Here is a 12,603-nt window from a genome sequence, read left to right as displayed (position 1 = left end):
ATTAAATAAGGTTGGGAAGTACTAATTCTCTTTCGGTGACCTAATATATGACCTTTGGAAGACATACTCTACATAAATAAAGTCTTTGGTAGAGTAAATTTACTCTGTTTCAATATTCTCATAAATCCTTAACGGCAACATATATAAAAACTGAGGCCCAGTGAGCAAAATTGCAAAGCTGTTAGTGAGTCTGTGCTTCTACAACTCCACAGTAATGCCTCTATGGAAAATTCACGTAGCCAAAAAGTGTATGCCAGATCTTCACATTTTACTTCCTTATATTCTCCTTCCTCCAATTTAAATCACCACCACAATAAGCCTAGAGTGAAAGTTCATACACTTACATTTCACCTAGACTAGTGCAATAGCTCTACCCCCCCCATCATGTTTCATACTGATTTAGAGTGATAACCTTCAAAATCTCTTAATTATGATACTCCTTCACACAAGAAAACCTTTCAAGGCACTCTGGGTCTTTATAGTGAAGCCAAAACTCCTGAGCTTACGACTCAAGGTCCTCCATGATCTGACCCTAGGCTCACCTAGTCTCATCTCCTGCACCCTCAATAGTAAAGCCATATATTTCCCAGAATACATCATGCCTGCTTCTGTCCTAGTTTTTAAGCTCAAGCTGGTCCCTTTGCCAAGAATGGCCTTCCTTCCCAAACTCCTACCCAACAAAATCCCACTTGTTAAAACCCCCAATTCAAACATTCCTTTCTCCAACAATGCCTGACTTTATGATCATCCCCAAAGTCATTCATTCATTTAAAAAATATTTATTGAGCACTTAAAATGCACCAGGCACTATGTGAGTGTTAAAGATACAACTGTGAGGGGTGCCTGGGTGGCTCAGTCGGTTAAGCGTCCGACTTCGGCTCAGGTCATGATCTCACGGTTCGTGAGTTCGAGCCCCGCGTTGGGCTTTGTGCTGACAGCTCAGAGCCTGGAGCCTGCTTCGGATTCTGTGTCTCCCTTTCTCTCTGCCCCTCCTCTGTTCATGCTCTGTCTCTCTCTGTCTCAAAAATAAATAAAACATTAAAAAAAATTAAAAAAAAAAAGATACAACTGTGAGCCAAACAAAACATGGTCTCCACCTTCACAGAGCTAGTACTTTTCTCATTGGGTTGCTATGATGATTAAATGAGATAAAATATATAAAGTACTTAACACAATCATTTTCAATAAATATTAGCCTAACTAGACTATCTAAAATAGTTGCCACACACTCATATGCCTTTGACCCTTAAATAGTATGGGTCTGAACTCTGTGGGTCCGCTTATACACAGATTTTTTACAGTACGATACTACAAATGTATTTTCTCTTCCTGGGGTGTCTGGGTGGTTCAGTCCATTAAGCATCTGACTCTTGGTTTTGGCTCAGGTCATGATCTCATGGTTCATGAGTCTGAGCCCCACATTAGGTTCTGCACCGTCTCTCTCTCTTTCTTTCTCTCTGCCCCTCCCCTGTTCACTCTCGTCTCTCTCAAAAATAAGTAAACTTAAAAAAAAAAGTATTTTCTCTTCCTTATGATTATCTTAGTAACATTGTTTCTCTATCTTACTTTATTATAAGAATACAGTATAAAATATATACAACATACAAAATATATATTAATTGACTATGTTATCAGTAAGGCTTCCAGTCAACAATAGGCTATTATTAGTAGTTAAGTTTCTGGGGATCAAAAATTATATTGCGATTTTTGACTGCACAGGGGTCGATGCCCCCAAGGGTAATGTTCAAGGGTCAACTATACAATGTCATTTTATATTTTACCCTGATTTATTACTTTTTAGCATTTATGATTAGTTCTCATTATAATTACAATTGATATGTATTCTATGAAAGAGGGTTGGTTACACAATGGAGGGGTTGTGACTTAGAATTTTTCTTTGAGGGGTTAGTGGGGCAGATGAGGTTTCCCTGAGTTCCTTGAGCTGAGGACTGCAGGATATGCAGAGTTAAGGAGGCAAGAGAGAGTACCACCACAGGTCATTTACTGTGCTATTCCTTCTATGTGGTTTTCCACAATACAACTCCTATAACTTAATCCTTTGGTTTCCTTCCTGAAAGTAAAATCCTCTGAGAAGCCAGCCCTGACTACCCCCTACTATGATCCCACAACTTTTCTTAGCACTCTTCACATTTAAAATTACTCTTTTTGCTTGATGTCTATATTGTCCACACACACAATATACAAAAAGGTAGGGTCCATATCTGTTCTGTTATTTGTAATACCCCCAGTGCCAACACAGTCAATGGCACTCAAAAAAAAATTAGGAAAAAAAAGAACTACACCTTAAACCAGAGGTTCTCAAAGTGTTGGTCACAAAACGGAAACATCAGCATGACATGAGTACTTGTTAGAAATGTAAACTATCAGGGGCGCCTGGGTGGCGCAGTCGGTTAAGCGTCCGACTTCAGCCAGGTCACGATCTCGCGGTCCGTGAGTTCGAGCCCCGCGTCGGGCTCTGGGCTGATGGCTCAGAGCCTGGAGCCTGTTTCCGATTCTGTGTCTCCCTCTCTCTCTGCCCCTCCCCCGTTCATTCTCTGTCTCTCTCTGTCCCAAAAATAAATAAACGTTGGAAAAAAAAAAAATTAAAAAAAAAAAAAAAAGAAATGTAAACTATCAGGCCCGATTCCAATCTGATAAATCAAACTCAGGAAGTGGTGGCACAGCCCTCCAGCTGATTTTGATTTATGGTAAAATCTGAGAACCCTTGTCTTAGACAACTATTCAAAACACAACAGTGAAAAATTTGAAAAATCTAAAATACAAAGCTTTATAATGTTTAACTCTATTTACTCACTGCCTACTACATATATTGCACAAGAAAAAAGAGTAGCCTCTAAAGACAATTCTTAGCTCATAAGCTATTATTTTGCATTCTCTTCACTTTTTCCAGACATACACCCTTCCCCTGTATGTATGTGTTTAAACAAGTAAAGAAAATCAAGTTAGTTACAGGCAAAGTTGAAATTACTGTCATCCTGATATACCGTTCTAGTTACATTTCCTACTATACATCCTCATTTCCCCATCTCTCCGTGCTAAAGAAAGATGATCCTGCTACCTACAATATACTCTCATTACTTTCTACTCACATTCACAACAAAGCATTCTGTGCCTTCCCCAAATTATCATAATCACATTCATCTTTCAGGCCCAGCTCAAATGACACTTCTGGATCCTAAACACCCAAAAAGAGTTTAAATCTTCTCCCTCTGTTCTCATAAATTCATTTTCAGTGGGAGGGCCAACACTTCGAAAAACCTAGAAATTTGGTGTGTTAGGCAGGACAGCTCTTTGGTGTGTTATTCTAAAGTGATCATCCCATCTTACTAAATTTATTTTTTGAACCAAAAATAAAATTCTCAAACTCACTCTCTCTATGCAGTCCCCTAGTTGCCTCAAATTTCAGTTTAAAATCATACTTGTCAGATAGGAAAACGAGGCCACAAAGTGAATCATTCAACCATGTATGTGGCCTGAGGGCTGGGAACAACAGGAGTAAGTAAGGCACATTGCTGCCTAGAAAAACCCACATTTCAGGGGGAGAAACAGGTTAACACACAAAGATAGTGTGATGGGTTTTATATGTGAAGGGTTGTTGTAGAGGTAGACAAAGAATACCCTAAAAATGTAGTCAGTTAGGGGAAGTTCCCAGATTAAATGATTTTATAATAAACCACTTTCCTAAAACGAATGGAGGAAAAACAAAAACTGACTAACCTCCTAGGAGAACATGACTATCAGGAATGTCTTATTCCTCCCAGGGACCAAAATTTAGATTGCTATATATGATAGGGCAATGTGTTCATTAAATGTACTGCAAACCATGTGTAACCCAACTCAATGAAAAACCAACTGAAGCCTCAACTTATTTTGAAACAGGAAGGAGAAAATGTGCAAATATCAGGGTCTCCCAACCAAAGACAGAAAGAGCAAAATAAACGATGGTATCAGAAGGTATCAAAGAGATTGTCACAATCTGCCAACCTGATTTTCAGTTTTCTGATGCCCTGGTCTCTGCCTCCAAACAAACACAAACCATTTGCTCTGAGCAACAGTCAAGCCTTTAAATAAATATTTTTAAACTTCCCAAACTGTACCTCCACACTAAAAGACACACAAGATAAAAATACATTTCAAAACATGTTTAATTATTTGTCAAAAGGCTAGATATCTCAAAAGGTCATAGTACAGATGCCAGCCCTCACCCCATGCTTCACTCCAAAACACACTATCACCCAGGTTTTGCAATAACATTAGGCAATAAGGCGTCCAGGCTCTCCCCAATACTTCCCATCTCCTCCTTTCCCTTTACAAAAAAGAAAAGGAAGAAGAAAGCCTATGAATCTACCAGCCCCACTGTTCCTGGGAAGCAATCGCCCTCGAATTGTTTCTGCATAGACCCCTGAAGCCTTAGAAGGAAATGGGGACAGCTGTGAGAGCGGGGGAGAGAGGACATCCGATTAAGGGGGAGAGGAAATGTGGCTGGTAGAGGACGAAGGGGAGAAAGGATACGAAGAGGAGGGGGCAGTAGAGATAAAATGATGAAAGGGAGTAAGAAGCAAGAGCCAAGAGCAGGAGCGAAAATAGGGAGGAAAAAGAGAGGAGTAGAGATCCCAAAACAGAGAAAAAGGTAAAATGGTAAGAGAAAAGGAAGGTCGGGTTAAAGGACGAGGAGGGGGCGGCAAAGGGGACAGAGAAAGCTGTCACTGGAGGTGATAAAAAAGGGTGTCACCGGGAAGGAGAGCGCTGGGGTGATGGGGGGGTATGTCACCCCAGCAGGTGGCCGGGGAACAGGGGGAAGGAGAAGCGAGGCGCCGAGGGGGTAGTAACAAGGGAGCGAAGTAAAGGCAGGGGGCAGAGGGGACATCAGAGCTAGGGAGGGGCAGGCCGCGGGGGCTAGGGTGGCTTGCGGCTGCAGCTTAGGCAGGCCTCGCTCCCTCACCATGGCTGCGCCGGCCTGGTCCTCGGGCGTGCAGCCTCTGTCCCGGGTTCGGCGGCGGGCTGGGCCTGAGCCCGCCCCCAGGCTGAGCCGGCGCGGAGGCTCCAGGAGGCTCCGGGGAGCGGCGGCTCCGGGCTTGGCCCAGGCCTCGGCCTCCTTCCCTCAGAAGCTGGAAGTGCAGCAGCCGCAGCCGCAGCCGCAGCCCGATCCGGAGCATAGACTCCGCCCCCGCATGGCCCACCCCCATGGCGAGCCTGAGCTTGGCCCCGCCTCCGCTCTCACTGCGCAGACTCAGCGGAGGAGTCCCGACCGCGCGCCTGACCTCTGGGTTCTCCCCCTGCTAGGTCCTTAAAGGAGCCTCAAATCCTAGCCTTTTAAAAAATAAGAGTTTTAAATATTACGTCATAACAGGAAATTAGAGCACTAACTCGTTTCTGTAACCCATAGACCCTGCGTTTCTGGTTCATTGTCATTTACTACCATTGTCATAATTATGGGTGATCTGTGCCCTCTTAGGTAATTCTTGCAATGCCCTCACCTCTCAGGCTCTTCTCCACTAGAGATCACCCTTGCCTCAGCCTCTCATTTCCATGCTGTTACCTTAGATCTTATCATATCCAATCATTGTAACGCCTCTATAATCTCAACTTTAATTATCTGGCTCTCCCATCACAAATCCCTTCATTTCTAGCTCTCTTCCTCTAATACCCCACTCCAAAACTGCTTCAACTCGTTCTCCAAGACTCAAAATCCACTGATCCTATTATCTTTTCACCCTTCCTTACATGGCCCTTCTGTCCTTACTTTCCCTCCTTGAAAGTTCTTGAGTTTAGATTCTGTTGTCCATCATGAAAATCATTCCAGGGCAGCTGGGTGGCTCAGTCAGTTAAGTCTCCTACTCTTGATTTTGGCTCAGGTCATGATCTCACTGTTCCTGAGATTGAGCCCTATATTGGGCTCTGAGCTGACAGCACTAGTTGGCTTGAGATTCTCTCTCTCTCTCCCTCTCTCTCTGTGTTCCTCCCCTGTTCACGCTTGCATGCACACGCGTGCTCTCTTTCTCTCTCTCTCTCAATAAACAAACAAACAAACAAACAAACAAACAAAAGCCTAGGTATTAGCCTTCATTTCTTCAATCCTTTCCTTGTACTCACCTGATGAAATCTAATCCTGAACCTGCAGCAAAACCGGGGAGAGGAAAAAAATCCAGAATCATACTGACTTGGCTCTCTTTAAATTAGATAATCATTATCCTCAAATAGACCCTTAATGTTTAGCTATACTACTACATTTCTCCAATTCCACACACTGTCCCAGCCTACTAGATAAGTATTTCACATCTCTTTTTAAACATTCCTCCCTCATCCTCACTTAACTGATGATTTTGCTACCAATTCACTGAGAAAAAGAAGAAAGAAAAGAAAAGAAAAGAAAAGAAAAGAAAAGAAAAGAAAAGAAAAAGAAAAAGAGAACATCTACAAGTTCCCTACCAGTCACCATGACTTCTAGTCAACCTCTGACTGCTCTGCCTGTAACTCTGCTTCTACATTCTGCCTTCCTTTCCTTAGTAGGCATGAACCGTTCGACTTTTAACTGAGGTCAAACCCTCCTTAGTTCTTCTCAAACTACCTATGCTGGAAGACTTTTTTTTTTTTTGGAGGGGGGTGGGGGGCAGCGCCTGGGCGGCTCAGTCAGTTAATCATCTGACTTCCCCTCCGGTCATGAACTCAGGGCTAGTGAGTTCAAGCCCTGTGTAGGGCTCTGTGCAGACAACTCAGAGCCTGGAGCCTGCATTGGATTCTGTGTCTCCCTCTATCTCTGTTCCTCCTCCACTCACACTGTCTCTTTCTCTCTCTCTCAAAAATAAAGATTTTTAAATATTTAAAAAATAAAATAAAGGACTTTTTTTTCCAATCTCAAACCTAATTTTAGCAAAATGCAATAAAGACTAATTACTAGAACAAATTAAATTTAAAAGCAGACATGCAAAATGTAAGCCCAGATAATTTTTTTTTACCATCTTCACCATTATTAAGTGTACAGTTCAATGGCACTAAGTACATTCACATCGTTGTGCTACCACCGATCACCAGCTCCAGAACTATTTTCATCTTGCAAAACTGAAATTCTGTACCCATTAAACAATAACCCCTTATTCTCTCCTCCTCTACCCAACTGACAACCACCATTCTACTTTCTGTCTCTATGAATTTGACAATGCTAGGTCAGACTTTTCGTTATTAGATCCTACAGTCTAAATTTTTTCTATCAACTTGCAATAAAGGTTTCTAAATATTTACTCTCAGTTTCTACCATAAACTGGTAACAAGCTGTTCAGAGTCCATCTCTAATCCACAGATCACACTTTGAGCAGCATAATGCCAAGTCCCACATGTTTTCATTTCCTCAAAGACATCTGTCCAGAAGTTCTTCCTCTCTTCTATATCATTGTTATTTGTCTTTTCCATTGACATACCCACATGGATTTATCTCTTCCATCTCAAAAAACAAAAGTAAAAACAAAAACACGTCTCTTGACCCAGCTTGACCCTGCAGCTCTCAGCCTGATTCTCAGCCTGCCCCATTTCTCTACCCTTATTTACAGCAAAATGTCTCATAAAGGTGGCCTGTACTGTACTCCTTGATGTCTTGACTTCATTTTTCCCATTTTCTGTGGGACCCTGTCCTCTACCACTCCACTGAAATGCTTATGTCAAGGCCACCAGTGACATCATTTATTAACAGTCAAGTCTTACAGTTACTTGACCTGCCATGTGCACTAAACATTTCTTTCTCCTTGGCTACCATGGCATTCCACTCCCCTGGTTCTTCTTCTATCTCACTGGTGCTCCTGGTTTCTCCATATTTCTCTGACCTCTAAACACTGCCCCAGTCAACACTTTGACCTTTTATCCTTTCCATTTATACTTGCTCCTTGGATCTTATCCCATCACATTACTTTAAATATGATCTATGCAGAGTTAATCCCCCAAATTACACCTCCATTCCGGACCTCTGTTCTGAATTTCAGATTTATATGTCCAACTACCAACCATACACCTCTCCTTGTAAGTCTAACTGATTTCTATTATTTGTAGTAGCCACCCAATAGACTTTCCCTAAAGTCCTACTGGCCATGAATAAACCAACAAATAACAAAGAGAATAAGACTACCAATATTAGCTTTGGCCAATCATGAGTTAGTCTCTATGTCTGATCTGGGAGTCACCTTAGTGACTTACCTTAGTCACCTTACCTGAGGACCTGGTGGTAGAAGAGGAAAATCACCATTAAAAAAAATTAGGGTTCTGCCATCAAGAAAGAATGGAGCCACAGTTGATCTGTAATCAATGACACAGAATAGAAAATCCAAAATGTATCCAAACATGCATTGGAATTTATATGATAAAGTTAATTTTTAGGTCACCAAAAAAAAGGTAGTATTGTTTTTGGTGTTAGAATAACTGCATAGCCATCTAGAAAAATTTAACTTGGACCTACACCTCACACTATTTATCAAGATAAATTTCATACATCAAAGATTTAAATGTAAAAAAAAAAATGAAACTAAAAAGTACTTGATGGAACCATGGGAGAAATTTTTATAATCTCAAAGTGAGTAAGGGCTTTTGAAATACAGAACAAGAGAGGCCTGCGTGACTCAGTTGGTTAAGCATCTGACCTTTTGGTTAAGCATCTGACCTTTGATCTCAGCTCAGGTCTTGATCTCAGGATCGTGAGTTCAAGCCCTGTGTTGGGCTCCATGTTGGGTGTGGAGCCTACTTAAAAAGAAATACAGGGGAAAAAAATATATAGGGGTGCCTGGGTGGCTCAGTCAGTTCAGCTCAGGTCATGATCTCATGATTCGTGAGTTGGAGCCCCACATCAGGCTCACTGCTATCAGCACAGAGCCCACTTCAGATCCTCTGTCCACCCCCGCCCCCCGCCTGTCCCCTACTCGCGCTGTCTCTCTCAAAACTGAATAAACATTAAAAAAATTACAAAACAAACTTGGATGCTATAAAAGATTGATAAATTTAACTATGTAGAAATAAAAAAAAATGTTTGTAGGGCAAAAACTACCTTAAGAAGAGCGAGATAACAAATGACTATAAGCATGTTTGCATTTCATATCATAGGAAATTGATAATTTTCATATTTATATACACAGTGGAAATCATTAAGAACAAAAATCCAAAGGGAAAAAATGTGCAAAAAACATAAACTGATAGTTAATAGAAAAAGAAATATAGGGACACCTGGGTGGCTCAGCCGGTTAGTTAAGCATCTGACTTGGCTCAGGTCATGATCTCATGGCTCATGAGTTTGAGCACTGTGCTGACAGCTCAGAGCCTGCAGGCTGCTTCCAATTCTGTGTCTTCCTCTCTCTATGTCCTTTCCTCACTTGTGCTCTGTCTCTCTCTCTCTCAAAAATAAATAAACTTAAATAAAACTTTATATAAATACGTATATATATGAAGAACATAGAAATGGCTCTTTAATGATCATTCTTACTTTTAATAAGAGAAATGTGAATTGGAATTTGCTTGAAATGCTATTTTTCATCTATCAGATTGATAAAGATCTACAAGACTGGAAAGACACCATAGAGTGGCAGGGGCAATTTGACATGTACTCTTCTATTTTGTTGCTAGGAGTGTAAGTTGGAACAATTTCTATGGAAGACAATTTGAGGTGTTTTGTTTTTTTTTTTAATGTTTATTTATTTTTGAGAGAGACACAAAGTGAGGTGGGGGAGAGGGGCAGAGAGAGAGAGAGAGGGAGACACAGAATCCAAAGGAGGCTCCAGGCTCTGAGCTGTCAGCATGGAGCCCGACGCGGGGCTCGAACCCACAAACCATGAGATCATGACCTGAGCCGAAGTCTGACCCTTAACCGACTGAGCTCAGCCAGGTGCCCCTTGAGGGTTATATTTATCAAATTTTTAAAATAATTTTTAAAAAGTTATTTATTTATTTATTTATTTATTTATTTATTTATTTATTTTTGAGAGTGACAGAGACAGCACGAGTGGGAGAGGCGCAGAGAGAGGAGAGAGAGAAAAAGAATCCCAAGCAGGCTCCACACTGCCAGCGCAGAACCTGATGCAGGGCTCGAACCCACAAACCATGAGATCATGACCTGCGCTGAAACCAAGAGTCAGATGCTTAACCAGCTGAGCCACCCAGGCACCCCTATCAAATTTTTAAATGCACATTCCCTTTTACTCAGAAATTCCACTTCTAACAAGCTTTCTTTATAATAACAAAAGATGGCAAAAAACCTAAATGTTTATTAATAAACAGCTTATCAATAAACTGGCAAAAAAACAGTGTATTCCTACAATACATATTCTACTGCCACAAAAAAGAATAAGCAAGTTCTTTAGTGGTATGGAATGATCTTCAAGATCTATTGTTAAATGAGGAGCATCTGATGGCTCAGTTGGTTGAGTGTCCAGTTCTTGATTTCAGCTTAGGTCATGTTCCTGGGGTTGTGGGATCGAGCCCAACTCTGGCTCCATGCTGAGCATGGGGTGCCTGTTTGGGATTCTCTCTCTCTCTCTCTCTCTCCCTCTCTCCTTCTGCCCCTCTCCCCCACTCTCTCTCTCTCCAAAATTAAAAAAAAAAAAAAGTTGGGGGGGGTGCCTGGGTGGCTCAGTTGGTTAAGCATTCAACTTCAGCTCAGGTCATGATTTCAGGGTTCGTGAGTTTGAATCCTGCATCAGGCTCTGTTCTGACAGCTCAGAGCTGGAGCCTGCTTCAGATTTTGTGTTTCCCTCTCTCTCTGCTCCTCCCCAACTTACGCTCTGTCTCTCAAAAATGAGTAAACATTTTTTTAAAAAAATTTAAAAAGAGGGGGGCTCCTGGGTGGTTTAGTCAGTTGAGCAACCAGCTCTTGATTACAGGTCAGGTCATGATCTCACAGTTTGTGAGATCAAGCCCCTTGTTGGGCTCTGTACTGAAAGTGCAGAGCCTGCTTAGGATTCTATCTCTCTCCCTCTATCTCTGCCCCTCCCCTTCTCATGCTCTCTCTCTCTCTCTCAAAATAAATAAATAAACGTGAAAATTTTTTCAAAAAAGATCTATTCTTAAGTGAAAAAGCAAAGTCCTAAACAATGTGTATTGCATACAAACATTCCCGTAAGAAGTGATGGTAGTAATGTATATATATACATTGCTTACATATGCAAAAATTATCCCTGGAAGAATTTAAAAGAAACTAATATCATCAATTGCTGCTAGGAAGGACAACTGGATAGCAGGAGGGAGACTTTTCATAATATAGTCTTTTGTACCTTTTGGTTAAAAAAAAATGTTTATTTATTTTGAGAGAAAGAGAAAGAGCATGCGTGAGGGGGAGAGGGGCAGAGAGAGACAGGGAGTAGGAGAGAGAGAGAATCCCAAGCAGACCCCACACTGTCAGCACAGAGCCTGATTTGAGGCTCGAGCTCACAAACCATGAGATCTGAACTGAGCTGAAATCAAGAGTCGTATGCTTAACCGACTGAGCTACCCAGGAACCCCTGTGCCTTTTGATTTTTTAGTCATGAGGATCTATTATCTATTCTAAAAGTAAGTAAGGTTTTAAAGATAATTTTTAAAAATATATTAAAAAGATAATCATTGGGAGGCACTTATTTATTTTACAAGTAAAATAATTTTTTACGATGAGGAATGACTTTATTGATGTCGCTAATTTTAAGAGATTCTGACAGTCTTTTATTCTTGTTGAGTAAATTAGAACTAGATCAGTAATGGGGCACCTGGGTGGCTGAGTCAGTTAAGGATCCAACTTCAGCTCAGATCATGATATCACGGTTGGTGGGTTCGAGCCCCATGTTGGGCTCTGTGCTGACAGCTCAGAGCCTAGAGCCTGCTTCAGATTCTGTGTCTCCTCTCTCTCTGCCCCTCTCCTGCTTGTGCTCTGTTTCTGTCTCTCAAAAATAAACAAACATTGAAAAAAATTAAAAAAAAAAAGAATTAGATCAGTCATTACTCATTGTAAGTGGTGAATATCATTGTTGGGTTTATCAACCTCTTTTGGCAAACAGTTTATAACTTTAAATGAACAAATATCATTTTCTGAAACAAACATTCTGACAAATGTAGTTTCCTATGACAATTCATAATCCCAAGGTTACAAATCGAGATTCTTTGAAGTGATTAAAATAACCTTTGATATTATTGGGAAACCCTGCTCCTTTTGATAAACATAGAAACTCAACTTTATGAGGCAAGATTAAGTGTAGCTTTAGCTTAAATTCAAAGAAAAATGGTACATAATTGTACACTATTCTTTCTTCTTACCTATGTGAACAGAAGTTAATGGTTAAATCAGTGTTTTGTCCTCTCAGAAACACTTGTACCCTTACAAAATTTTTACTTTGAGCTTGTGGCCTTTGGTCTCAATCTAACTATAATCAAGTCTGAATCTAAGGTATTCAGGGCTTGTGAAAATTTTTTTATCCAGAAAGTCAATTGTTTACAGAATGTGGACTTCCTTCATATTCTTGAATGATAGCTGTCATTATTGTAAAGAGAATATCAATTTGTTCCATTTTGCTTTAGAAGTTAGAGCTACAGGAGCACCTGGGTGGCTCAGTCGATTAAGCATCCAACTTTGGCTCAGGTCACAATCTC

General features: G+C 40.9%; 1 protein-coding gene across 1 annotated transcript in view; it reads right to left on the bottom strand.

Annotated features, from left to right (window-relative positions):
• ZYG11B (zyg-11 family member B, cell cycle regulator) overlaps positions 1 to 5,127 on the bottom strand; it is a 92,722-nt gene extending 87,595 nt beyond the window's left edge. Inside the window, exon 1 of the mRNA XM_030324108.1 lies at positions 4,964 to 5,127. Coding sequence (XP_030179968.1) covers positions 4,964 to 4,966 — 3 coding nt within the window. The 5' untranslated portion in view covers positions 4,967 to 5,127. The remainder of the gene's footprint in view (positions 1 to 4,963) is intronic.
• Positions 5,128 to 12,603: the final 7,476 nt, after the last annotated feature.

This window comes from Lynx canadensis, chromosome C1, assembly GCF_007474595.2.
Source record: "Lynx canadensis isolate LIC74 chromosome C1, mLynCan4.pri.v2, whole genome shotgun sequence".
Taxonomy (NCBI): Eukaryota; Metazoa; Chordata; class Mammalia; order Carnivora; family Felidae; genus Lynx; species Lynx canadensis.
Note: the sequence above shows the minus strand (reverse complement) of the source record. Positions and strands in the feature narration are given on the sequence as shown.